Here is a 26,486-nt window from a genome sequence, read left to right as displayed (position 1 = left end):
ACCGATGGTAAATGAAAAAGGATCATTTCAACGGCCATAAAGCATAAACGTGATCAAAGGCGCTTCTGCTTCCTGTCCTGGAGATGGAACATCTTAACCTTAATGCTTCCAGGGTGACCTTTCTGTGCAAACACCGATACTCCCACTGCGCTCGCACTAGTCGAAGCCCCTCGAGAGTTGACATTCAGAGTCAACCGGTCGCGGTTCGAGTCTCTCGTGAGCCTCAAGTCTGGCACGCGAGCGAGGTCAGAACTGAAACCGCCGGTTATGAAACAGGACAAAGGCTCAAAAAAAATACATTTAAAAAAAAGGCTTCCACAGCGCAGGATCTTTGCCGGCTTTTGTCGACCGGCTCATTTGAAATTGAGGCAGCAGCAGAGTTCCAAAACGACCCCGAACCCACGAGTTGGGCCTGAAAACATTTTATGTGACTAAGCTTTTACGGGATTAGAGCGGATCACCAAAAAACTATTTGAAAGAGGATCCTTTCTCGAAAAGGAAATCACATCCAGAAGAAAAAAAAAAAAAAAAAGTCAGTTCCTTCCCTGAAACTGTGGTTTGGACACAGCGGGTCTCTGCTGCCCCCACGTGGCAGAAACATTCACTACACGAGACAAACTGGCACCGTTCTTCAGAACTTGAGTCTGCTTAATGAGACTCAGTCAAGTCGTGCTGATCAGCTTTACTTTGGCGCCCCATGGGTCTGTTCCGGAGTCAATTGGAATCAGTGGTCTTCGTCCACAGTACGACACCCGTCGTCATTAAGTAGCTAAGAGGGACCGATTTAAAGAACAAAAGAAAAAGCAGCCCCAAGCTTCACAAAGCAGGTATTTCCAAATAAATTTATTTTGTAATTCATCCACTGTACAAAGCAAGTATGGAATCTTCTGGACACTGACGTGACTGAGCAGGAAACACAGGTGGACCATTAATTTCCATCAAAGAAACAGAAAAAGGTTACCTAGAAGAGGAGGAAAGAAAAACAGTATAGTACAATATTTCCAATTATCGACTCCCGTGACAACCTTGAATACGTGCGTCAGAAAGCCGTTGGGTTAAACTAATTATCAGTACATCCCCCCCCCAGTAGCACAGGGGTGCAGCGGAGGCCTCGTACCACAGGTCTACTCCAGAGCCTTGACGATGGCCTCGTTGGCGTCTATGCTGATCTGAACCGCCGCCCTCGCCGCCTCGTCGGATGTGGCGGCCATTTCGGACTGGGCCTTCTCCAGGTTGGCCTTGGCAACCTGCGGAAGAAAGTGTAAACGGTGAGAAACAGGACATCAAATGACAAAGCCCACAATTCAGAGGTAGGTTTTCTTTCATGGTCCAGATTGTTCTCTCGAGTGTTTCTGGGTAGTGGATCGCAAAGGGTGAAATAGGATTTCTTCGGCGCTCAGATCGGTCCCAACGCCGCCGATCGTCCCCGTTAGTCAGAAAACGTCTGAGCGACGGCGAGTCTGAAAGCTGGGACCGAGACGGGCGGAGAAAATCCCCTCTGACTCTACGCTGCGAAAGCTCCATTCGTCACGGCGGTGATTAGAAAGGAGAAATGCCAAACATAGCTGGGAGTTAAAGGTCTCCCAGTGGGGCTTTGACACATCTGCTATAACTCAACAGTGACTGACCTTTCCCTCCTTATTATCAGCGTGAGCCCATGTGCATTTTCAGCGCAGAGCCGAGGACAACGAGAAAAAAAAAAAAAAAAAAACTAATTTACTGCCAGGGAGTCAACTTGACAGTGACACTGCCCAAGGTCAGAGGCAGGCCCGAGTGAGTAATAAGGCAGTGGAGCATTAACAAGACTGACATTTAAACAAGGGGGCCAGACTCCGATCAGTCGGATAATCATCGGCAGAAATGAGAGTAATTGATGCCGGATGTGGACACCCGTCAGACAAATGCCGTTCAAGAAGATCGGGGAAAGAATCGGCTGAAGGTGCAAGACGACGTGCCAAAGAGGACTCTTGTAGTAAAATGGTGAAAACGCAGTCTGACCATTGTGTGAAACTGTGACGCAACTTTTCCACTTTTACAGTTTGACACGAAATGAACTTCAATGTTCAGAGCGGCTCAGGATTAAACACTCGAGGACGGACTAGAGATAATTGCTGCTAGATCGTTGTTTTGTGGAGCAATTCATAGTATTGTAAATAAAACAATGTGGAGGAAATGAACCTCACCAGCCTTTGAATCATAAAAGGTCTAAATTTCAAACGCTTAAGAACAAAGAGTCAAAAGTTCAATCCGGTTTCCCAAAAGGACAAACTATAAATAAGTGTATATACGAAACCATGTCTTGGTTTTTAGAAGGCTTCCCAGTAATAGTTGGCCTCTCTTTCAGCAATAAATGCCAGAAATGTTGATCCCTCGCATTAATGGCTCAGCATATTTGGCACTAGATCATCAAAACCCATTCATCGATGACGTTAGAATTAGTTTGAATCATTAGGGATAATAAAAGGGATTTGTTTTATTACGTTCTCTCCCACTGTTCTGGATTGATTTTTCATTGTGATGTTCTCGTACACGATGCTGCATGCAACTATATTTAGCTTCTGTTTTGAGGACTACTCAAGGCTCATCACTAACGTTTAAAAGTGGTTGCCATGCCGACCACCAGGCATCAACTTACGTCTGTTAAATACTAAGAAACAGTCAGGTCTATGAATAAAATCTTTTAATACATTTAATTAATTTTTCAAGCAAATATGTAGATACACATTTTCAAAAAGGAACCATCACCACTTATTTCACACCAATTCAAAAAAGTGTTATTATCTAGTGGTTGTTATGGTCACTCTGCCTGACAAGACGCGCTCCAGTTTGTATGCAAGTGGAGTGATGTTGACATTATACTCACAGCAATGTCCAGCTGGTCCAGAGGAGCTGCCTCCTCAACTAGCAGTTGTACTGAAGAATCAGCGTTGACCGTTACTGACCCGCTGCTCACTGCGTAGACACACACACACACACACACACGTATAACTAGACATGCTAACATAGCCATCTTCACTATGTTTTATAACCAATGATGCACCAATGAACCAACAGTGCACTCCCACATCCCGGGTTTGCTCTTCTACATTCTATGTTTATTGATAACATCCTCTTGAATGCGTTGGAAAATAAATGGAAGGACTTGTATAGTGTTTGTTTTTTTGTTGCATTGCACAAGCACAGCTTCCATGAGTGCAAGGCGCAGGTTTTCAACCTATATGACCAGTATGATTAATGCATGTAACATCTTTCAGCTTTTTGGAAGAAATCAATAAGAAAAAACTTGAATCAAAATGTGGCAACTAGCCAGAATCGTTGGGCTGATAAACAAAGTTCTTCAATCGTTAATCATCATCATCATCATCAATCATAGTTGAAATTTAAGTATTTTGAGCAGAGAAGCTTATCGGAAAAAAAGACAACAAATAACCTATTGTGAGAATGTAATAGGTGGTGATCTGATATTTTGGTTTCATTGAGGGCAATTATTGGTTCCGTACCCACTCGGGTTACTTATTGCAAGCGCCAGCTACATGAAAAATGTAAATGTATTTGTTCACGCCGATGCCACTGGGGAGGCGTCAAAGCCTCGGTCCTTCACACGCGCGTCTCAGTGGGGTGGAATCTCACCAAAGTATTTGGCAGCGGGGCCGTCGTCGGTGAAGACCGTGACGACGCCGGGCCGGAGCACCTGCAGGGTGGGCACGTGGGCCGGGAGGATGCCGAACGCGCCGGTGAGCGTGGGCACGTCCACCTGCTTCACGTTGGCCCCGTTAAAGAACACCTGCAGGGTAGGAGACAGAAGTTGGAGCGATGCGTTCACTGACTCGTATAACAGCTTGGGGCTTACGGACTGGACACATACATCTGCCAAGATGTAGGATTCACAAGAGGGCGCACAATGCAACATTCAGTTGACTATGAAAACAAAAACATATCAACATATTAATATGAGAATATTTCTTTTAATCTTTGTGTCATCAAATAGCAGAATGTGAAATATACCTGCAGCAGCATTAACCTCAAGGTTAGAGAGCTTTAAACGCACTGGTGATAACGGACTCGGTCACAATTGAGTAATTGTTAAGCTAACACACATACGTAAATAAACGTAACGTTACATAAACGATTTACAGTTGTTAAACTGAAGGATTAATATTGTGTCGCCTGGTACTCTTCGACACACTGCTGGTCAAAGGCATTGAATGACAGCTAGCATAGTAAGCGTGCTAAGCTAACCCCCCCCCACACAGGCAGGGCATTAACGGTCCGCATGCACGCATTAAATTAAAAAAAAGACACCCAGCAACGACTAGAGAGCCACGTACGAGCACTACGTCTCAACGCCACCCGGGGGGGGGTGCTTTCCTGCAACGAACGGCAAAACGAAGAGTGCTGCGTCCTGCTAGCTGGGCCCGAGAAGCCTCGCCGGTGGCGTTGATGTTAGCCAGCTAGCTAACGTTAGCGTACCTGTGTCGGGGAGGCGAAAGTGAAGGACATCTGCGGGGCTCCGGACACGGCCTCGGCGTAGGAGCGAGCCTGCCTCAGCGCGGGGAGGGAGCGGCGGAGAAACCGTGCTGCCATCATGTCCGGTTAGTCAGATTTTTATTAAGGTTCAAGGGAATGACAGAGATCCTCAAGCCCCTTGCGTGAAGGCAGTCGCTGTGCGCTTGGTCGGGACAAGGACGTTGGTAAACCTACCCATAAAGCTTTGCGGGCTTCGCAGAGGATGCCGGGTAGTGTAGTCCTTTTTTTCTTCTTTTTTTTAAACAGACGGATATGTTATATTTTAAACAAAGGTAAGCATTTCAAGTTTTACACATAACTAAACAGTTGAACTACATTTGATGCTTACGGGGTTTTACGAAGCAACGTCTGAGGTAAAAGTAAGTTAAATGACGTACATACTTTTTCTTGAATGAAACAAATGAGCTCTTTTCACCAGTAGATGGCACCCAGGTGGCGTTGTATCCTACATAGGCAATAGATATGGACCCACTCGTTTTTTTCCCTTTTATATTAGTGCCTTCATACAACATGCAACACTAATTTAAAAACAAAAGAGTGCTTCAAATGCGTGATGAAAACCAAGGGAATATAGTTTAAAAAAAAGACTGTCGGGCTTTCCTGCTGTGCACCCCCCCCCCCCCCCCGACTGAGAGCCGGGCTAATTTGGAGAAACCCTTCAATCAATCGGCTTCGCCTCACTCCTGGGCGTCACGTGGTGCGCCTCTGACTGGGTGGTGGGCGTGTCTTACACAGTGGGGTTTCATTCATAAATACTTTTAGTCTTAACAAAATCCACATTGAAGCGTCCGCGGAGGAGTTTCGCGTTATCGCCTCAGCCCACCTGCGGACCTGCATGGACGCGGCCAGTTGAGTAGGTGAGTGCAGCCTTTTCTCTATTTTTTACGCCTGCTGTCTCCGTCGCATGCGCGCTCCTCGTCGCAGACCTATCGAGGGCGCGAGCTGCCTTCCCTCCCGTCGGTGTCACCGGACTGATGGGGAATCATCAACAACAACAACACGGCGTTATTTATCAACCCGCTGCGCTGCATCCACGTTCCCATCCACGTGTGAAGTGGACCGTCGGCTTCTTTTCATGGCGTCTCCTCAGCAGAACGTCCATGAGGAAACAGCTGCCGGAGACCACGCTCATTATTTAGTTCCGGTGGAGACTGCGGGGGGATTTCTGCACGAAGCAATAAAAAAACAAGATGTTTTTCTTTGATGCAACAGTTAGTTATTTCTTTATTTTTCAAGCTACTGCGTTAAGCATTGCAATGTTATGTGTATTGTAATCATAAGACGAACTATTTCAATAAAAAAAATCTAGTCGGAGCGAACCCGATGCACCGCGTGTACATGCACCCGTAACGCGGCTGGCACACACGGACGGATAATCGGTAAAACGGTAAAACACGAGGGGGACCCCCGTGTCTCACCGCCTGTGAGGGAGCATTCCGCGTGGAACCGAGCGCTCCTCAAAAGTTGATGTACGCAATATGCTTACTTCACCTGGTATTTGTAAAAGCCTGATTATGGAAGGTCTTTTTTATTATTGCACTAAATGTATTTAAAAAAGTGAGGCAGCTTCCGCTTTCTTAATGTTGTAATAACACGTTCTGGTGTTTGGTGTCAGTTGGTGATTTTTGTATTATTATTATTATTATTATTATTTAATTTTTTAATAAAAAGCACGTGTTAGAATGCAGCGGGCACTTATGTATTCCCAAACGGAATAATGAACCAAACAGTGGACCAGCCCTGAGAGGTGGGGTACAGGTGGTGTTGGGGGGTAGATAGGGGGAGGGGGGGTGGCACCGTTGCTGACGATGCAGCACGGGAAGCTGAGGAGGAGACTCCCGAGCTACTGCCTGGCACACGCACACGCCGCGCGCACACGCGCGCACACATCCAGAGCTGCTGCTGCTGCGCACTGCTGCGCACTGCCCTCCATCATCAGGGTAAGACGCTCGGCTGGTAGGATGCAGGCTGTATTTTCCCTGTGAAACAGTTTTGTGTTTCTTGTCATGATGCTCGGGCGCTAGAAGCAGCGAGTTGGGCAGGGTTGTTTTTTTAGGGGGGGGGGGGGGGGGCGAGCAGCTTACAGGTTGTGGTGCTGAAGTTGAGTGCTGCAGTGACTGGCAGGAGAGCGAAGGAGCGCTGAGTGCTGCTGGCATGTTGCTCCTACCCTGCTGGGTGAGTAGCTTTGCTGTGTGTGTGTGTGTATGTGTGCGTGTGTGTGTGCGTGTGTGGGGGGAGGTGGGGGGGGGCATTGTTTGGCGCAGCAGCAGCTGTATTAATGCCTGTGAGGAGCAAACTCATAGCCGCTGCGTAGAGGAACTCATCAGCTGGTGCTGGTGTTTCTCTCTGGTGTGTGTGTGTATTTATGTGTGTGCGCGTGTGCGTGGGAGCTGATGTGGGATCACGGGTGATGATTTGCAGCCGAGATGCCTCCATTTGCATCTTCCTCCGGAGTCGATGCATCGCCGTGTACACACACACACACGCATTTTGTTTCTTCTCCAGTCTTTACTGTGAGTTGATTTGCCTCAATCTCACAGCGTGTGCATTAAGCCTGGATTTCTTATTAACACAGTTAGAAAGCAGAATCTGTCCCTCATGACTTTGTGTTTGGGTACTTTGGTAACAGTCAGTGTGTGTGTGTGTGTGTGTGTGCACATGTTATCTCTCAGGGGAACTCTCTAGTTGGCCTGGACCATGAGCAATGATTCTACCGTCTGGAACATCCTACCAGAAAACTCCACAGTAAGTCTGCCTTTCGCCATCGGTTTGTTCTCAAACTTCCTGTGTGTTAGTGTGTGTGTGTGTGTGTGTCCAGATCACCGCCAGGTCCATGCTTTCCCCTCCTATTCTCCTCTGGCCGATTGACTGGCTAATAGAGAACATCCTGACCTGGACCGTACATAATTAAATCTCTGATCTAATCTCAGCTTTAATTTCCCCTCGTGGAGAAAGATGTCAAGATGTGACATCGGAGTCAAGCTCATCAACACTTTTTATGTGCGTTTTTGCCCTCAGAGTTCGGCCAAACATTTAAGCGTTTGGACCCATTTTTTCACCATTTAAATTATTTTCTGCCTACATCTGCACTGAGAAACAATAAGACATTTGTTGCTTGTAAAATTGGATTCAAAACAGCAAAATTCTATTTATCAAACAAACTAAATCAATTAAGTAAATGGTTGATTCATAAATAAGCTCATGTGAATTCCATATTTATTTACAGCAAAGAGGAAATGTATTTTTTTCTCTCAAAAATGTTAATCTTACCAAAAGAAATGAATAAAATGAATCACTGACTAAGAAATCAAAATACTTAAAGCCAGTTTTTCTGCAGATTAATGTGCTTCTCTTGTTTGTTTGAAGGAATAATTGTGGAAATGCAAATGTGCCAATAGTTTATAGGAATAGTTTAATGGAAGTCATGAATTCATTTCCGTGTTGCATTTATAGATTCCCGACCAGCTGGTGGATCCAAATCAACCAATTTAGCTGCTTTGCTGGGAAGATTAAGCAACTTGATTTGCTTATATTCGGAAAAATTATCAGAAAATGATACGTTCACAATGTAGCTTCATTCTGTCCATAATGGAACAAATGAATCAAAAGTAGGAATTATTTGGTGAAATGTTTTCTTCCTGCTTGTGATGGATTCAATGATGTGTTTATTTTAAATGTGATTCCATTTCCCTGGAAAGCACCACCTCATTTTCCAGACCCAAAGGGCGTCGTACCTCCTCTTCTCCTGTCATATCTGCTCCACCCCCCCCCCCCCATCCCTTCTCATGAGTTTCACACCAACCAATCAACACAGAGTAAAGTTAAAGTATCTGCGGGCATGCATCTAATGACCCCCTCCGTCTCCCAGGAGATCCCGTCGGTGGCCCGGGAGCAGCAGGATGGCCACGAGCTCCTCCTGGTGATCCTCTCCGTGCTCCTGGTGGGGTCGTTGATCTCCCTCGCCGTCTTCCTCCTCGCCTGCCGCCGCTGCTGGCCCGGGGGGAAATGCTATGCCAGGTGCGATGCATAGAAATAATCACAATAATAATAATAATAATAATGACACACACATGGCGTCTCGGCACCTGGAGGAGCTGCACACAGCTGATGGAAGGAGAGTTTTCGCGCAATACTGAAACCTTACACGACCCCAAAGAGACCCGCGTTAATGCACCGCTGTGCCCGCCTGTGAGAGCACATGTTTGCCCCCCGGGAGCTCATTGCGTATCCCCCCCCCTTTGGACGCTTTGTCCCCCGCGCCCCCCCCCCCCCCCCCCTCCCCCCTCCCTAGGTGCAGATGAACAGGGAGCTCAGGGGAGAACAAGGTGAGGCTTGCAGGGGAGAACGGGGGCCGACTGGCACAAATGACGAGCGTAATGAGGTTTTATAGCAGCCATCGGCGGACATTAATCTTGCGTCGGTGGACCGGGGAACAAACACACACACACACACACACAGAGAGAGGAAATGAAAGACGAGAAGAAGCACAGAGATTGGTGGAAGGAAGAAATCCCCTCCAGTCAATTCTCTCGCATGCACACGTATCTCTGCACGAATAAAGGAGATGGAGAGAAATGTCTGGGAGGAGCTTTCACTTCCTGTTTTTTTTTTTTTGGCCCATTAATGTAAATTCCGCGTGAATCAGCAGAAGACACTAGAAGAGGGATCCACCTTTTTTTTTTTAAAAAAAACAATTTTTTATCGAGTCCTTTTTTCCGCGCCCTTCAAGGTGAGCGGAAGCGCGCAATTCAATTAGGCGCCATGCTTTATTAATGTAAGGGCTCCACTGCCCCCCCCCACCCCCCCACCCGACGGGGATCAAGGTACCGGCAATGACTTGGGCCCTCGGTGAGGATGCAGGTAGAAGTTGAGACAACGCATCGTTTTTTGTGTGTGTCTTGGGTGTCATCACGTCACCGTGGATCTGAATGTGTCCGTGTGCCGCAGGGCCAGCGATGACCCCGAGAAAACCAACAGCCACTACGCGGAGGAGTCCCGGCCCACCCACCATGGTAAGAGGAGAAGGGGGGGCAGAGAGGGAGGGGGTCATGGAGACGGGCAGGCTTTGGGTGGGGGGGGTGGGGGGGGGGGATGGAGGGACTTGGATTGATGGATGTGACGTGGGTGTTTTTCACCGCGTCAGCACAAATGTGCGGCGTCTCTACCGTTTAAAGTAAAGCGATTCCTTTTTTGGACATTTTCTTGGACCGGCGAACGTCTCTGACGCGAAATGATGGATTTAAAACTTGCTTTTGTGTGGTCTTGCTGTCAGCAGTTTGTCGTGTTTACGCCCCGCCGCTCCACACAGGGGTCTGAACCTCGGAGACGTCACTTCTGACTTTCTGAAGTTATTTGACGACTCCGGGACAGCAGGACGAGCTCCAGTAATCCTGTGAGGATTCTGTGGATGGATTAAGTAAAAATGACAATTAAGAGCATTTTTTTTCTCTCGACCCCACTTAACTCCCAATTTAAAATGCATTTCGCTATTAACTTCTGAATTGGCTGCGTTTTTTTTTTTTTTTTTAGTGGAGTTGAGTGTCTTTCTCCCAGGAAGATGAACCAAAGCTCCTCTGCCGACCCATCAGAGCAACGTTGGACTAACGAACCCAGTTTGTAGTGAGCTAGTGAGCCGCAGTGTAACAAGGACTACACCTCCAAACCTCTTTTATAGCTCTCTTACTAGATCACGACAAATTTAGATTTTAATATATATATATATATATATATATCATTTTAATTTGGGTAAGACAACAACTCCATTTATATTTTAAATCAATAATCGTATTTTCTCCTTTTCATGGGGTTGATCCAACCGTTTAATACCTCGTTAACTAACTAGCCCTGAAGATATTCCTCTTTGCTGTTGCCTTAAGAGTCTCCAGTCCGCGCCTTGAAGCTGACAACGCTAGCATGCTAAGGGTTAGCATTAAAACTCCTTCTCCTTCTCTACACGCAGTGCAGTGTTTTTGCAGGTTGGAGATCCTAGGTTTCATCCTCTGGGGAGCACGAATGTTGTTGCCGTATTTCAGCCTGGAGCGGCTGGGACCAACTCCGCCGTCCCTAGAGCCCCCCCCCCCCGTCACTGGTAACAATAACCAAAACCTCCTCTGTCCCCCCCCCCCCCGGCAGAGATCACCATCCGGGTGGACGAGTCCGACTGCCTGTCGATGGCCAGCTGTCACAACCAGGAGACGGAGCGCTTCCTCTCCGCGGGCACCATGGGCCGCCGCGTCTCCTTCAACGAGGCCGCGCTCTTCGACCACGGCAAGAAGGCCCAGGAGAAGGGTCGCAGGTCAGAGAGGCCGCACGGGACGCACGATCCGCCGGTCGGGTTGCCCGCGGGTTTTAAAAAGGCTCGCGCTCCCCCCCCCCCCCCCCGTCTCGTTCTTTCGCTGCGTTTCTCCCGGAGCCCGAAGCCTGATGCGCAGACACTTCAAAGGGGATTACCCCGGCGCCCCGCTGATGGGTTTGCGCTCCGACGTGTCCCCATTCGGCTCGGATAAGCTCTACGGTTTTTAACTGATCCGGAGTGAATGAGGCCCCTGTCTCATCTGGAGGGGAGGGCATAGCTTTCTATTTGAAGGCAACATATTGTAGAAAATGAGATTTTCTTGTGCTTTTTCTCCTTTTTTTTTGTCTATTCTAAAGCAGGTCCAGGTGCCGTACAAATAGTGTGAGAGCATCAAAACACTCGATCCATTAATGCAGTTTGCATTAGGAAGCTGTTCTTTAAAGGAGCGGCCTGAAGGAACCCAAAGGCCCTGATTAATAAAGACAGACATGGCTTTTTTTTTTAATGAGCGGCGCTTAAAGGGACAGGCGCTAAACGGAGTGCTTTAGACGGGGGGGGGGGGGGGGATACAGATTTTACCGGGGGGTGTTATAAGGGGGGGGGGGGGGGCACAGTCATCAGGTCGTCACCTCCTGGTTTGCTTCGGGACCGTTGAATGTGAGTCTCTGCAGGTACACTCTGACCGAGGGCGACTTCCACCACCTGAAGAACGCCCGGCTCACGCACCTCCACGTCGCCCCCCCGGGCCTCAAGATCGTCACCATCCACGAGTGCGACTCGGCCGAGAACACCGTCGCCGCGACGACGCGCCCCGCCGCCAAGTCGGCGCTGTCCATCTTCCAGGTGACTGCCTTTGACCTGCGGCCTCGTTTGTCTTGGCTCCCGGTGGGGGGGGGGGAGGGGGGTTTAATGCGAGCGTCAACGGTTCATGTTTGCGTGTGCTTCCCTTTCAGCCGAGGCTGTGCCCCCTGCCGCAAACGGCGCTGACCGGCCCGCGCGCCAACCCCAGCGGCGCCCTCCCCGGCGACGCCCTCAACTCGGTGTTGGACGCGGGCTTCGGCGAGGACGCGGCGGCGCCGGCCCTCTGCGCCCAGCCGCCGACCGCCGGCCCCGTAAGTCGCCTGCAACCGCAAAAAACCCGGGGAGGAGGGGGGGGGGGGGGGGAGCGTGTTGGTAAGCCGTGGGAAAACGGTGCAAATACCGCACAACAGGACACCGTGAGCGAGCGTACAAACGGCCTGTAAGAGGTCGCGTGTTCGGAAAACAACGCGGCGTCGAGTTAACCATTCGCAGAGTGATGGATTTTTCCGGGCGATAGTGGAAACGGCCCGTTGGAGCAGCCAGTCAACCAGTGAGGAGGGGGCGGGAAGGGGGGCAGAGTGATGCTTTATGGGTAAACAAGGGAGCCTGTGTGGAACGTCGCTGTCAGAAGGGATTGAACACACGCACCACGGGGCGGGCTGTCTGCCTGACCCCCCCCCCCCCCCCCTCCTCTCTCTCTCTCTCTCTCTCTCAGATAGAGGCGATGGGAGCGGGGCCCCGCGGCGGCGGCGGCAGCAGCGTCAGCGTCGGCGACGGGGCCGCGGCGAGGAGCGGCGCCGCGGGTAGCCAGGGGCCCGTGCTGCAGTTCTTCACCAAGCTGCGGCGCCACGCCAGCCTGGAGGGGGCCAGCCCCTACTTCAAGATCAAGAAGTGGAAGCTGGACAGCAGCCAGAGGGCCTCCAGTCTGGACACCAGAGGTGATGGACGCTCGAAATGACGTCCCACTGGAGACACATTCCTGTTTCCGCATGCAGTCTGTGACAGTGCGGCGGGGGGGGGGGTGTATTTGTCCTCCTGTGGGGAAACAGACAAACGTTAAGAGCAGGGGGATCCAGCAACCAACTGTGAGACGCCATTTGGCCGCCAAGACTCGGAAAGACACACACACACACACACACACACACACACACACACACACACACACACACACACACACACGACAGATGGCTCGGTGACGTGGTCTTCCAAGTTAATCTGAGCCCCTCTGAGCGATCTTTTTGTCCTGCACACACACACACACACACACACACACACACACACAAGGGGGGCCAAGGGAAAAAAGATCACAAAATCCTCTCACAAACTTCAGCAGTTGATGGAAGCTTTCTCCTGAATTAAGTGTCTCTTGACTCCTGCCGGCTGCTAATGCGACTTGTGAACCCCCCCCCTCTCCCCCCTCCTCCCCCCTCCCTCCAATGTTTTTTTTTTTTTTATTGTGGGCCAGGCTCCCCGAAGAGGAGACAGTTCCAGCGGCAGCGAGCCGCCAGCGAGAGCATGGACCGGGACGACGACAACGACGCGCACCACATAGACCTCATCCAGTACTTCGCCCGCACCCAGGAGGACGCCTACTGTCCCGCCGACCCCAAGGCCCGCCTCCTCTCGCCTCCGCCCACGCCGCCCCCCTCCCTCGGCAGGTAGCTTTAATTCCTTGCCATTCATCTCGTTCACTGCTTTGCTGCCTTGCACTCATTTTGATGTGGACGACGTGTGGTGAGGGTTTACGGTAAGACGAGCCTCCAAGTCCCGATTCTCCAAGTGGTTTTATTAAAAAAAAAAAAAAAAAAAAACGCAGACTGGTTGATTTAACGATTGATGATTAATGATAAACTAAATTATACTGTGTCAATCAATGGAAGAAATATAGATTAGGTTTTAATTAAAGCTGTCCTCTTCTACATCTTGATCTTGATCTTTTTTTACTACAATGAGATCCCAGTAAACAAGACACAATTTCCCATTCACAGCCAGCTTTCCCACAGTATTATTTCCTTTGAAGAGTTAAGCGGAGAATCTGGACGGGGGGGGGGGTTACTCTGGCATAGGAAACCATTCCATCGCTGACATGGTCCGATGATGCCATGAGGTTCACAAAAGGTTTGCAATTAAAGCGACGCAGATTTTAACCCAATATGAGGTTACAAACCAAAACAATCCATCTCGCTTAGTTGTATTTTCCTTCACTGACAATTAGATTAAACCAAATCAATATTTCCTGCTGGAAGCCGCCACGCCGCTGCTGCTGATATCACTCGAGTGATGATCCTCGCAGCACGGACTTTAATTCACGCCGATGAAAGCGGTGGATTTTCTGGGAAATTTCCGCCCCCGCATGGCATCAGTATTCTGCTTAAAGACATTTGCAGCAGGAGCCATCGCAAGTCATGAAAACCATGAAAACCATTCTGTGCAGTGTGAACACAGCCGCGTGTTATTTCAGGTAAATGCGTGTTCTTTCTCCCCCTTCCCGCCCCTCCTCACCCCTCACCCCCCCTAACTATTATCCCTTCTTTTCGTTTGTTTTTTTTCCCATCCCGTCTCTTCCCACACCTGCGTGCGCCCTGCAGGGTAGAGGTAGAGGTCACGGTGGAGCCCAGCTGCGGTCGCGGAGGCCCGGGGGTAATTGGCCTGTCCCCCGATCCCCAGGACGAAGCGCCGTCCCCATCAAGGAGGGAAGGTGCCGACGTCCCCGATCCCCAGAGCTCCCAGTCCCTCTACAAAGACATTTGGACCCTCCGCGCCACGCTGGAGCAGCACGCCGCCGCCGACCCGAACTCGGTCTGCAGCGACGCCGAGAGCGTGTCTTCGCAGGGGGGGCGGAGGCAGGCGGAGAGGGGAGAGCTCCCCAGCTACCCGTCCCAGGACCTAGGCGACGAGTCGGAGGGCGGAGAGGACGACGGGGACATTCCGGTGGACGAGCGGTTAGCGGAGACGAGAACGAGCGAACGGGACGGCACCGGGCCCGAGAGAGGGGGCGGCGACGCGGAGACGGGGAATCGCAAGTTGATGCAGATGGACAGCGGCTACGCGTCGATAGAGGTGCCGTCCCGCGGCCCCGAAGACCTACGCCTGTTCGGCGGCGGCGGCGGCAGCCCGAAGGACAGAACTGCCAACGAAAAACGCCACCACTTCACCAACGCCGGGCGGACCGGCACCGTCGGCGAGAGCTTCGAGGCCCGCCTCTCCGAGGAGGAGCCGGAGGACGAGTTTCTGTCGGCCGCGGAAACGGGCGCTGCTTCGCCGACCTGGGTCCCGCGCGGTCAGGCCCTCGCCACCCGGGAGGCGGCGCAGCCGTCCCCTCAGCCGGCGGGCCCGCACCGGCGAGACTACAGCATCGACGAGAAGACGGACGCCCTCTTCCGCGAGTTCCTCCGCCACGACCCCCAGTTCGACCAGCAGCAGGAGTCGCCGCTTCGGCGGCACCGGTCCCGGGTCCACCTCCGCAAGCAGTGGCAGCGCCACAAGCAGTGGAGCGACCCGGGGGTCAGACACTTCCAGTCCTCTTTTGACCGCCTGCGCGCCCCGCTCAGGAGGGGCGACAGCGTGAACTACCCGCTGGACACGAGCTACCACACCACGCTCCCCCGCATCGTCAGCGCTCCCGACGAGGAGGCTGCGTGCGGGGACGTCGAGGACGACGCCTCCCCTCCGTCGCCGCAGCTCCGCCCTTCCGGCGAGCGGCCTGACCCTCGGCAGGAAGGCGGACAGCGGGCGCCCGACTCCCCGGGCTACGGCCCGCAGACCATCACGGCGGAGCTCTCGGACAAACTGGCCGCGACCCTCGACGACCGGCTCTACGTGGGCCTTCGCCGGGCCAGGGACGCGGCCGCCGCCGCCGAGTGCGTGGCGGCGGCGGCTGCGGTGGCGGCCGCGCGCGCTTCCCCGGACCACAGCCCAGTGTAGCAGGGCTCCAGTCGTTTACTCTTTTCCCGCTTCGATTCATCCGGCCTCGGGTTGTGGGAATTGTGGGAAGTGTGCTTCAAATAGCCGTGCATACAGCTCGTCCAATAGAAATGCAGCCCGCCTCTCTCTCCCCCCCCCCCCCCCCCCCCCCGCGTGTCACCGAGCTCCTCAACGTCGCCCTGCTTTGCATTTTCCATTGATGGAGAAAGTAGTCTTTGTATCAAAAGAACGATACGCTTTCAGTGATAAATGATTCCTCATTAACGGTTCCTGTGTGTGTGTGTGTGTGTGTGTGTGTGTGTGTGTGTGTGTGTGTGTGTGTGTGTGTGTGTGTGGTCCGTCTATCTCTGCCTTCCTATCTCTGCTCTCCAGTTTGAATAGCTAGAGCCGATACGGCCGCGGTGCTTGTTGAGCCACTGTGAAACCAGGTGCTATCAGACGAGTACGAACCCACCGCTCTGGAAAGCGACCGCGAGTCCTTCCGTCCTGCGTTGAGTGCAAAACGAGTATTTTTTTCCCCGCTATTTATGAGCTACGCAATTATTTAAAATACCCGAATAGTTATTAGCAAAGCTTTGTGAGGCAAACCTCAAAGGGACGGACAGTCCACCCCAGAAAGGAAAAGGACTTCTCTCACCTGGTAGCACTGTTTTATCCCGCTGGATCGTTTCGTTATGAGCTGCCGCTCCGCAACTCTCTACAAAACGGGTCGATAAATGGCGCCACAAACGTGGGAGCGGATTCTTGGGGGTGAACTTTCCCGCCAAGTTGTCCGCGCTGGTTGTTTGTCTGGATCAGTAGTTGCGGAGACTCGAGCTCCATTTTAGACGTTTTAGCATGTGCTTACAGCGGGGGGGGGGCGGGGCATTACCTAATAATGAACGTCTCGAGTTTAACATGTTTTTAGAGGGGTTTCTTTTTTAATTCAGAGAATGTTGCCTCAACAGTGACCGTTGTTGTCTTCACACTGGACACATATTTAATTTTCAAAGAACAAAATGTGTATATCTCTTAAGCTTGTGGTCCTCACAGACCTTATTTCAAAGATGTTGTTTTATCTTGAGGCCAAGGGAACGGCACAAAGTGTGGAAAATCTTGACCTAATTTGGGGTTTTATGACTATTATTGACTAGTATTTAAGGGACCACATGCCAAAGAGGTGGTTGAGAGAGTTGGGACGTGACTAATGCAGTTAGCAAAAGTCAGAAAAGTAAGTATAATATGAGTATGAAGGACGATATGCTTTGATTGTCCTTATTTAGTGATTGAATGTTTTTTTATTATTATTGTTTACTTGAAAAGAATTTGTTCCTTTTTTATATATTTGCACGTCTGCATTGCTTCAATGACAATGAAACCCGAGAGCGGGTTGGAAGAGGACGGGTTCAGAACTAACATAACACACGGCTCTTGGTACTCTGGGCATCGCCGGCGTTCACCTTTGACCCGACAAACAAACAAACAAATAAACAAACGCACCCACGAGGCGGTCAATTACGTTAAAGCTCCGAGACGAGAAGACGTTTGGTGTTCATTGGATTTATAAGAGAGGCGAGCTTTCTCGTGCACGAGGGCTCTGGGAACAGGCTTTATTTGTTCGCACCCGACGTCCTCCTCTTCGTCTCCTCTTCGTCTCTCCGGAGGAGGCCGACCCGGCGGCGGTAGATGCCTCCCTCGGGGGGCCCCGCGCTGCTTCCGGGACGGTTTACAAAACAAAGACGCCGTTTGTAGTGAAGCCGTCGTAGCGGTGAAAATACGCCACGCAAGCAAGAAACACATCGCACTGCTCACAAATCTGTGCTTTGGCGTCGGCAGCAGGTCGATACTCAGAGGGGCTGTTGGGCTCTCTGTCACGTGACGTGAGGGGAACCACCGCACGAGAGGGTGTTGAATATTAATCGTACCGAGACGGGGCCTTAAACCCCCCCCTCGTCTTTGTCTGAGATAAGATCTCTCTCTCTCTGCCGCGTACCACGAGTCTCCTCTCGGGGTATAAGTGCAAACGCCGCTTTCCCAATTAGGAGAGCAATGACATGGGAGGAAAGGCAGTGCACTCAAAATAAGACAGAAGAGGGATGGAAGCGCTATATATATATATATATATATATATATATACATATATAATATATATATATATATGAGATATTTTTTGGTTACTTTGGTACAATAATCCACCGTGAAGAAACCATTTTGTTCTCTCGAACAACGTTGTTTTTAATGACGGCGATACTCAGCAGAACGGAAATGAAACCCTCCCCCCCCTCTCGCCGTTATAATGGAACCGCTGCGTCCCCGGTGATGCTAATTACTCGCAGGGGCAAATGCTGACAGAGCTCGGAGAGGAGGGAAGACGTTCCGCCTCAGGCCCGAACGCCACGGACGCCTGAGTCGGCGGCAAAATGGCCACAAAAAACCGGTGTACAGAGATCTGAACGTGGCTGTGCACACAAGCACAACGTGACAAAAAGGCTAGACTAAGTGGACGTCCTCTTTTAGGTTTTAGACAGACGCTGTATAACTGGGGACACTGTGGTAAGACGGTGGTGTTTGCGGGAAACCACCCAGTAGCCTGTCCCAGCGCGTTGATGCATAGCTGTTTGTAGGTCTGCATGAGAGTCAACACTTTCAGTACGAATCTTCATGTGTTCTCCCGAGCCGCCGTACGAAACGACGCATGGTGACGCTCACTCTGTTAGAGGCAGAAGCATCGGTACGACTAGAGGTTTTGTACTGCTAGAATGCTGTGATGAGATTTTGTGAGATTTAACCCTTTTTAAAAGTGGAAGTATTTCTGTATTCCTTGCTTGTTAGTAAACCGCTTAATTTGTCAAAGAAAAAAGAAAAAAAGACATTCTTTCCTTACGACTTTGCTTTTGTTGAACCAAATCAATCGAGCCTTGGGGGACCAAATTATCAAAACGAGAAGAAAAAAAAAAGTGTTATTTTAGGGTTGTTCATCAATCTGTGAATAAATGAATGAATCAAACTGTTTCTAACACTCTTTATTTCCTCTATTTGTGTGGTTGTGTGTGCGTTACCGTATTGATTTGTTCCTTGTAACCACCCGTCAGATTACTCGGAAAGAAATGAAAGAAGAAGTCAGACCCTCTACGAAAGGGACTGACTTCTTCTTTGCTTAGTTATGACCTGTCCGAGCGGCCCGAGGGCTTGAAACTCGAGGCCAGAGTTCAAAAGAGATCGTCGAGAGACATGCAGCCACTACTCTGATACCGAGGACGCGTCGAGGTGCGCTTGCAGAGGGTCGGTGCACCAAACCGTGGGCTGTTTACCGCGCTCCGAGTTCCAAGGCCACTTCATCTGCAAGGTTCATATTATTCAAAACCCTTTAATTGCGCTGAATAGCAGCATTATGTAACCATTTATTAACACCAGAACATCTATTCTGTCATTTAAAAGCAAGAAAATGGCAACCATCATACATACATTTATACATAAACCATGTAACACACAATTTTCCTCAAAATGAATATGACAAATTGATTCTTACCCACAGTAGACATGCACACAAAATCAATGAAGAAGAAAACAACCAGACAATAGCAATAAGAACAAGGCGGAATGGTTATTAAATCAAACTGTCTGCAGACTGTTTATGTCTCCAGGGACATTATTTCATTTATTTACTTGGAAGCAATTTTCATAACATCAAATGTCCCTGTCAGACTTAATACACATTGTTTTGCGCTGCAGATTGAACAGATTTGGGTGAAAGACGGACGTCTCGGACTCTCTGTTTGTTTCTCTCTTTTGCATCATCCTTTGCATCGTGACCTTTGGTGACTTACCTCTGGTGACGGATCCACAAGTGAATGAAAGCCCTCCAGCTGTGCACGCTGGACTCCACGGCTGCTCCGGAGCAGCAGCCCCAAAACACGCAGCCTCATTCGACATGTCATATATGTGAAAGAAAAATCCTGCCTCAACAGCTATTGTTTTTACTTTTCTAAAATTATGATGCACCTAGTTGTGTCTTGTTTTTTTTTTTCCAGTAGGTCCTACAAACCCAAATTAGCCTCAATTAATGGCACAGTTGGTAACACGAATGATGCACTTTGCTAACCAAGCCGGTTAGCTAGCGCAAGTGTTCGCTACTCACTTAGCATTAGCTGCTAACGAGGCCGTCGTCCCCCCAACAGATGTTCCACCCAAAATGTCAATGGCCAGAGGCCCCCTCCTTGAGCTTCCCTTTGGCTCGTTGTAATTTGACATTTTATGTTCGTTATAACAGCAGGACAGACAAACATTTTAGACGGCAGATTAAAGCTAAAATGATGTAAAAATGGCGGGCAAACAGTCAGGCAAAGCATCCACACCGTCATGGTCAGGAGCTGAAAAATTTGTGGTTTAACTGTGTTTGGGGTCAACAAAAGGTTCAAAGGTGTTGTTCTGGATGTCAGGTTTTCTCTGGCATTTAGTTGAAGAAATGCTAAATGCTAAACCACTAGGAGTTCCAGAAGCTAGTGGAGCTCAAGGTCAGCCCGTATGTGACGTTAGCTGTGGGGGTCGGGCATCGCTGGCTTCTCATGTCGGCCTGTAAAGTAAAAGTGGATGGTTTTAGCTACCGGGGAAGTCTAACAGAGGAGGACGAGCCATAAAAACAAAACAAAAAACAGATGTTCAGAGAGGCCTCGTCTGCCTCACTTCACTGAACAAACACAGCATCGTCCTCAGGGACCACTCACGCCATCCAGCCCCACGAAGTGAGGTGCTGATGGCGTTCCCTGTTTTCGCGGGCCTTGCATCACGACGCCCGCCCACGCGTTTGCACGATTAAGGTCTACCCTCCAATCGTGACTGAACACATATCTGCAAATCCCCCCCCACCCCCCCTCCCCGCTCTGCTTCCGACACAAGACAACCGTAGTTAGGGATGTTTCTGAGAGGAAAACCCTCTCCCTCCCTCCCTCCCCTGCACGACCACCATCACCACCTGCTCCGTCATTCCCCCTCCACCCACGCACCAACCCCCCCCTCCCCCCTGCATATTTTCTTTCAACAGAGCTGCTCCAGGCTGCGGTCGAATGTGGGAGAAAGAAATGCCGATGACTCACCGGGTTTCTCTCAGCTAACGAATAGGCGTCAGTTTCTATTTCTCACTTTTACTATTATGTGCAGCTGAATAAATGTGATTCCAAAATAATGATGAGTACGAAATAATGTGTTAGACAGAGCATGAAGCTAAATAAGAGTTGTTTGGTGAACTGCTCGGTGCCTGAAGGAGGTGCGAGAGGTGTAATGAAACCATCAGAAAGGGGGGCGTCTGTGCGTGTTCGGAGGGTTTGTGGTAGTTGGGGGGGGTTTTGATCCTTTCGCACACAAATCGAGGACCGGAGATTATATTAAAGCGCCTGAGCTTGTGCCGCTAAATGAGTCACGAAGAGAGGGAAAAAAAGAGGGGAATAATGAACAGGAGTGAAGATGAAGACACGGACAGAACAATGAAGAAGAGGAGAGCGAGAGGAGGAGGAGGCTGGAAGGGATGAAGAGACAGCAGGAGAAAACCCTCGAAAGCTGATTATGCAGCATCTCCTTCCCACGCGGTCCGCCCACGCTCCCTCCCTCTCCACCCACTTCCTCTTCCTCCTCCTCCTCCTCCTCGTTCAGGATTCTGCTCCATCCATTCCTCCCTCTTTCAGCTACGTCACCCCCCCCCCCTCCATCCCCTTACCTCCTCCCTCCCTCCCTCCTCCTCCCACCTCTGAGGGGAGGTGGAGCAGCTCTGTTTTTACATGCACACTGAAGCTTTTTTGCTCTCTGTTACACTTCAGGATGAGTTGAAGGACAATTATACACCCACACACATGCAGGCGGAACTGCACAACGGCCTGTTAAAAACTCCCCTTTAGCTTGGTGAGAGATCCTGCATCAGCCATATTGAAGCTCCGGCGCAAATTCAGACAAGAAGAAGAAGAAGAAGCCCGAAGCTGATTTCTTGTTGTTATTCGCTGTCAATCAGCTGCTCTTTTCTATCCTATGAGCACAATAAGACAATTAAGTCGCTGTCCTATCGTCTTGATATTATCATTTCGGTGCGTGCATGCTGCCGTTTCGCGTCACTTCACCTTCCTCCTCTGCGCCCAACCTTCATCAGATTCATCAGCTTCATCACCCAACACCCCCCAACCAGGTCCGGAACGGGGGGGGGGGATTCATCTTGCTTCCGCTGAACTCCATCGATTACAAATGTCCCTGTAGGCTCTGAAGACTTTATCATCACACGTCATTTATTGATGAACAAACAACGTGTCTTTCTTTATCTGACTTTGTCTCTCCTGATTTGACCTGAAGACAGAAACCGTGTCGGTGAGGTCGAATGTGGACTATTGGGGAAGTGGTGTGTTTTTTGGGGGCTTTCCTTGACCAGTCCACTGCTGGCTGAAGGTGGAGACTTCTTTTGTCCGTTTCTCTGTCTGATCCTGCAGATACGGAGATGGACTCGTTAACCTGTCGCACGCGGACTCCCGGGGGCCCCGGGTCCTCCTCGAAAGGGACAGCCCGTAGGACTTGGTGACAGCTACAGTGATCGCAGCGCCATCTCACCCCCCGCCCCCCACCCCATACAAAAGCGGCCTTAATTTCAAACAAAACCGCTACTTTGTATTTAAAGTACATCGACTTTACATCGCAAACAAAGGCCGCCGCCGCCTTCGCGATGGTTTGACCTTTCCATCACTTTGTGGACCTTCCTGCTCTTTTTAATACGTCACAACAAGCGCCAAAATAATTGACAGATTATTGACCACCAAAGAAAAAAAAAAAAAGTGATCCATCCTAATAGCTCGCCTCGCAACGCTACGTGCTGGCCCTTTAAGAGAAGCCGGGAGAGCAGTGAGTCACTGCTGAGGTGGAAATAAAGACAAGAGTGACTCACTGCATCTTGGGGCTTCCTAAACATCAACACCGGTGTGTGTGACTGGTGCGTTATCACTCAAAATGATCCTCCAAATCCAAACATCAGTTCTGGCCCAGGTGACTCACGCGAGCCGAGCACCTGAGAGGGATCCGTTGAGTTACTGAAGGGGCCGACCAGTGAGAATCTTGTGAATTTGCAGCTCCTCTCACCTTCATGGAGCTTTGAAGTGAGCTCATGGCTTAGACGTTTTAACTCAGCTCAGACGAGCCGGATCTCACAGAAACACGTGGAGTGACCTGGGACCCCGAGGCGGAGGAGTCGGAGCAGGCCGTGTGAAACCAACACAGACTCCTGGCACTGAGTGCAAAATTCAGAGGAGTCGACGGCCTCCGTGAGGCACCTCACCTTCAGCTCCGAAAAGCTCCTCCGACGTCTTCATCCGAGTCGTGTGTCATTTCACTGACAACGAGGCGTCTTCTCACGAGGACACGGGAAATAACGTGTTTTTCCTCGCTTAATCGGAGCCGACAATTGTTCTTGAAATAAAGAAGAGTGTTATGTGCCCCCCTTCCTCTGTTTTTTTTTCTTCTTCTTCTTCTTCTTCTTCTTCCTCCTCCTCTCACACCACACGCCTCCCTCACAGGGTGCTTCTCAGCTGTGGGTTTAATGATCAGCCCGATCCATAAATAAGTAATCAAAGCGAGGAGTAGCGACATTCGGCTCACCAGCCAGCTCTATCGCACACACAAACACACAAACACACACGCACCTCTTTTCAGATCCATTTCCATTTCATTGTGTTTTATTGGAGGATAACCGACGACTTGAGCCAGTTTATCCCAACTGATGATGGGCTCTGTCTGTGCGTGTGTGTATGTGTGTGTGTGTGTGTGTGTGTATCTGTGTGTGTGGGGATGGGTGTGTGCGTGTGGCCGAGGGACAGCGGCACGGGGGAAAGAAAAAGGGAAACGTACAGTCGGTGTCGACTGTGACTAAACTGACTGCAGCAGAATGACTCACGCTGTTGCTATGGCAACCTAAAGACAAGCTCTCCTCTACATTGTGCGATTTTTCAGTTGCCGGATAAAAGGGTGTTTTTTATATTTCTTTTTTTTTTGCAGAAATCATTGAGGGGCATAAAAACATCTTTGTCTTTTAATCTAAAAAAGACAAAATATCTATATTTATATACATATATGTTTAGGGAGAGAGAAAGGTGTGTGTTCTAGGGTACTATTTATATAAAGCAAAAGGTTAAAAAAAATATAATATAATATACGTATATCACAGCACTGCAGTATGAAACCCAGCAGCTTCATCTTCTCCACTCGAGTGGTTCTGATGTCTTTGGGCATCGAGCTCGCTGATGCTCTCTGTGAATACAAGCCGCGTCAGATAAAGTCTGTCCTCCCCCCTCAAAACCAAAACCCCTCCAGGACTCGTTACGAGCCAAAGTTGGGATCGTCCCGCTTATTCATACTAGATGTTGTGATGTGTACCAACTTAGCAATTAAACAGCGAGAACCACAGAACAATGATTTCCAGTGGTAGAAAGTTGCACTACAGTACTCGATAACTTGACTAACCCTAACCCCTCCCTCACATTTTTGTGACAGTACTGTAAAGCTCCAGTTGTCAGGAGGCGGGGCTTCTACCCCCCCACGGTGAGCTCAGGTGTGCTGCATACGGTGATTGGGATGGGATGTGTTGTTCCTCTGGATGAAGGTGATGAAGTGTTCTCTGCATAGAAGTTAGTGTGTGGGGATCTAATCTACCAATTCCTCCTGGATAAAAGAGATGAACTTAAAATTTAATGATTGATCGTCTTTGAGGCGACGTTCGTCTTATTATCTACATAAATGAAGATAATGTAGGAACTTTTGGAAGAGCTCAGTTCTTGAGTCTCTGAAACGATTGGGACAAGAAAGCCGTGATGTTGTCCCCATATCTTTAAGGTCGTTGTGAGACAGCCCTGTTTTCTAGTTTAATTTTGTGTTTTGTTATTGACGTTGAGTCACTTGATTTGATTTGTATCTTGCTTATTTGTTTGTACTCTTCTCAAGATTTGGCTTATATTAAAAAAAATGCTAGCCTTTGTCACAAAAAAATGAGCTTGAAGACAAAGATGTAATATTGCACTATGAAAGCTGATGAAAAGGGAACTCTTGCAGTATTGGCTGTGGCACCATCTCACTGCTCTTGGTGAAGCTCCCAATGTGTTATTTTTGGAATGAGAACTAGTCCTTTTTTTGTTTTTATTATTTCCGTTTTAATTCCAGTCATCAACCAGTGGCATCCCACCTTATACGAACCAATTTGGCCCTTCGCACTTTAATAATAATGTGGCACGCAGATACCAGACCTGTTATGAAGTTTGAATGAAAGCCTGACAAAAGAATTAAAGGAGGGAAATAAAATGAGGAACGGGAGAACGTGCAATAAAAGGGACATATTTTTCTTTTCAAATTTGCGGCTGCTCTAATTAATGCCAAGATGAAGGACAGTTCATGTGGATTTTGCAAAGTACCGGATACGTGCTTGGACAGCAGGTGTGGGAATGATTAATAAATGTGATCAATTTTGGGGGAAACACCGTACTTAAATAGTCAGTCAACATGTTCTAGGTTCAATTTCTTATGTAGGCACTCAAGGAGCAACATAAGCACCGTTAGAAAGTATTTGTTTTGTGTTCACAGACAATCATGCAGATGTGTATCTGCAAATGTCTTTACGCATTACTATTATAATCAAATCAGGTGTGCAATTTAATTGGAGCTCAAATTTGCGGGACACACGAGGGCTCACGAGTCAAAAATGAAATATGTCTGCGCTCTCACGTTTGACCGAAAATCAAAATATTTCTAGTCCCTAAATTGTGTCAAAGCAATATTTGTCCTCACTTCAAATGGGAAAAAGAAGTCATCTGATTTCCCACCTGTCAAACGCTCGACTCCCGTCGGACATTCTTTACTTCCACTTCCACTTTAATTGGCAATAAAAAAATGAATGGGTCCGTTCCCCTCTCCGTGTCCTCGCGCTCTGGAGATGGGAGGAAACCCAAAACACAGAAGTCGGGGCAGAAGGAGTGATGGCCCTCGTCGTTAATTTAATTGGGTCCTGTGTGACTGTGGTCACAGTTCCATGCAGCTCATTAAGCTCCACTATGGAAAAATAAATGTTCCCATTCAAAGACTAACACAATAAAACCAGATAGGATAATAAATAAACTGACATAATTTCCCCTAAGGAGGCTGTTCCGAGAGAAGTAAGGTTGTAGTGCAGTCGGCGCAAACACGTAATAACGGGGAATAATACAAATGTTATCCTCCTCAGTTTCCTGCAGCCGCTGCGCTGAGTCGCTGATTGAGGAGGCTTGACGATCGCAAACGGCTCCGAAGAGACTTTTGTCACCTCGCTCCACTCACCAAGAAGTCACCTCAGGAACGGTGGGAGGATGAGAAAAGTCGTCTCCTAAAAGTTGTTTATCCTCAGAATGTTCATGGAGAGGGACTCGGCGAAGATGCTGCTGTACCCTGTGAGGCGATTGGTGTCTGGTCACGGCTCGACAGAATCGTGACGCTTTTGTGTTGAGTCATTCTAACAAACAACGTGAAAGATAATGAGAGCCTTCATAATGCATTTAGATTCCGTATTCATGGCTGATAAGTCATTCAAATGATGTGTATATGGGTGTCCGCGTGTGAATGGGTGCTTGGACGTGCATGTGTGTGTTTTGCCGACACCGGCACTATGCTGCAAATAGCCAAAACAAGGGACAATGACATATTGAGTGCTGCTAGCACCTTCTGTTCCTCAGCCTGCAAAGCCCTCTCCAGGCCATGGCTTCTGACACAACGACAGCGTCATCCGCAGCACTATCACACACACACACACACACACACTCATCTCGCATTGAAGCAGGTCAAACTGTAAGAAGACAAAGTTCCACACAACGTTCTCAAACTGTGCAGACAATCCAGCATGGGTAGCTACATGTACCAAAAATAATAATAACAATAATAAAACAATAGGTAGACAATTAACGAGGAAGAATAGAGCCGTCCA

General features: G+C 49.2%; 2 protein-coding genes across 6 annotated transcripts; one reads left to right on the top strand and one right to left on the bottom strand.

Moving 5' to 3' along the window:
- Positions 1-815: 815 nt before the first annotated feature.
- On the bottom strand, positions 816-4,729 carry atp5f1d (ATP synthase F1 subunit delta). Its single transcript, XM_037470595.2, has 5 exons — positions 4,471-4,729; positions 3,631-3,784; positions 2,864-2,952; positions 1,118-1,247; positions 816-961 (listed from the first exon to the last, which is right to left on the bottom strand). The coding sequence occupies exons 1-4, from the start codon at positions 4,585-4,587 to the stop codon at positions 1,125-1,127; spliced, it is 483 nt and encodes a 160-aa protein (XP_037326492.1). The 5' UTR covers positions 4,588-4,729; the 3' UTR covers positions 816-961; positions 1,118-1,124.
- Positions 4,730-5,172: 443 nt separating this feature from the next.
- On the top strand, positions 5,173-18,538 carry cbarpb (CACN subunit beta associated regulatory protein b). 5 transcript variants are annotated; one of them, XM_037470567.2, is made up of 10 exons: positions 5,173-5,384; positions 7,200-7,272; positions 8,396-8,544; positions 9,475-9,539; positions 10,660-10,822; positions 11,494-11,665; positions 11,776-11,934; positions 12,339-12,561; positions 13,089-13,281; positions 14,212-18,538. In XM_037470567.2, exons 2-10 carry the CDS (start codon positions 7,225-7,227, stop codon positions 15,545-15,547), a joined length of 2,508 nt encoding a protein of 835 aa, XP_037326464.2. In that variant the 5' UTR covers positions 5,173-5,384; positions 7,200-7,224; the 3' UTR covers positions 15,548-18,538. The 5 variants fall into 5 exon arrangements, with proteins under 5 accessions (XP_037326464.2, XP_062419399.1, XP_037326466.2 ...); XM_062563415.1 differs by lacking the exon at positions 5,173-5,384 and adding an exon at positions 5,392-5,738; XM_037470569.2 differs by lacking the exon at positions 5,173-5,384 and adding an exon at positions 6,307-6,467.
- Positions 18,539-26,486: the final 7,948 nt, after the last annotated feature.

This window comes from Pungitius pungitius, chromosome 7 (assembly GCF_949316345.1).
Source record: "Pungitius pungitius chromosome 7, fPunPun2.1, whole genome shotgun sequence".
Lineage (NCBI taxonomy): Eukaryota > Metazoa > Chordata > Actinopteri > Perciformes > Gasterosteidae > Pungitius > Pungitius pungitius.
This window is presented reverse-complemented; position numbering and strand designations above follow the sequence as displayed.

What these genes read in the sequence shown, in the direction of transcription:
- cbarpb (XM_037470567.2), top strand. Translation starts at nt 7,225, where the DNA reads ATGAGCAATGATTCTACCGTCTGGAACATCCTACCAGAAAACTCCACA. An exon ending in CGGCGCTGTCCATCTTCCAG is followed by an intron (nt 11,666 to 11,775) that starts GTGACTGCCTTT and finishes CTTCCCTTTCAG; the next exon opens with CCGAGGCTGTGCCCCCTGCC. An exon ending in AGCCGCCGACCGCCGGCCCC is followed by an intron (nt 11,935 to 12,338) that starts GTAAGTCGCCTG and finishes TCTCTCTCTCAG; the next exon opens with ATAGAGGCGATGGGAGCGGG.
- atp5f1d (XM_037470595.2), bottom strand. Translation starts at nt 4,587, where the DNA reads ATGATGGCAGCACGGTTTCTCCGCCGCTCCCTCCCCGCGCTGAGGCAG. An exon ending in CTTTCGCCTCCCCGACACAG is followed by an intron (nt 3,785 to 4,470) that starts GTACGCTAACGT and finishes CCTACCCTGCAG; the next exon opens with GTGTTCTTTAACGGGGCCAA. An exon ending in CCCCGCTGCCAAATACTTTG is followed by an intron (nt 2,953 to 3,630) that starts GTGAGATTCCAC and finishes GTGTCTACGCAG; the next exon opens with TGAGCAGCGGGTCAGTAACG.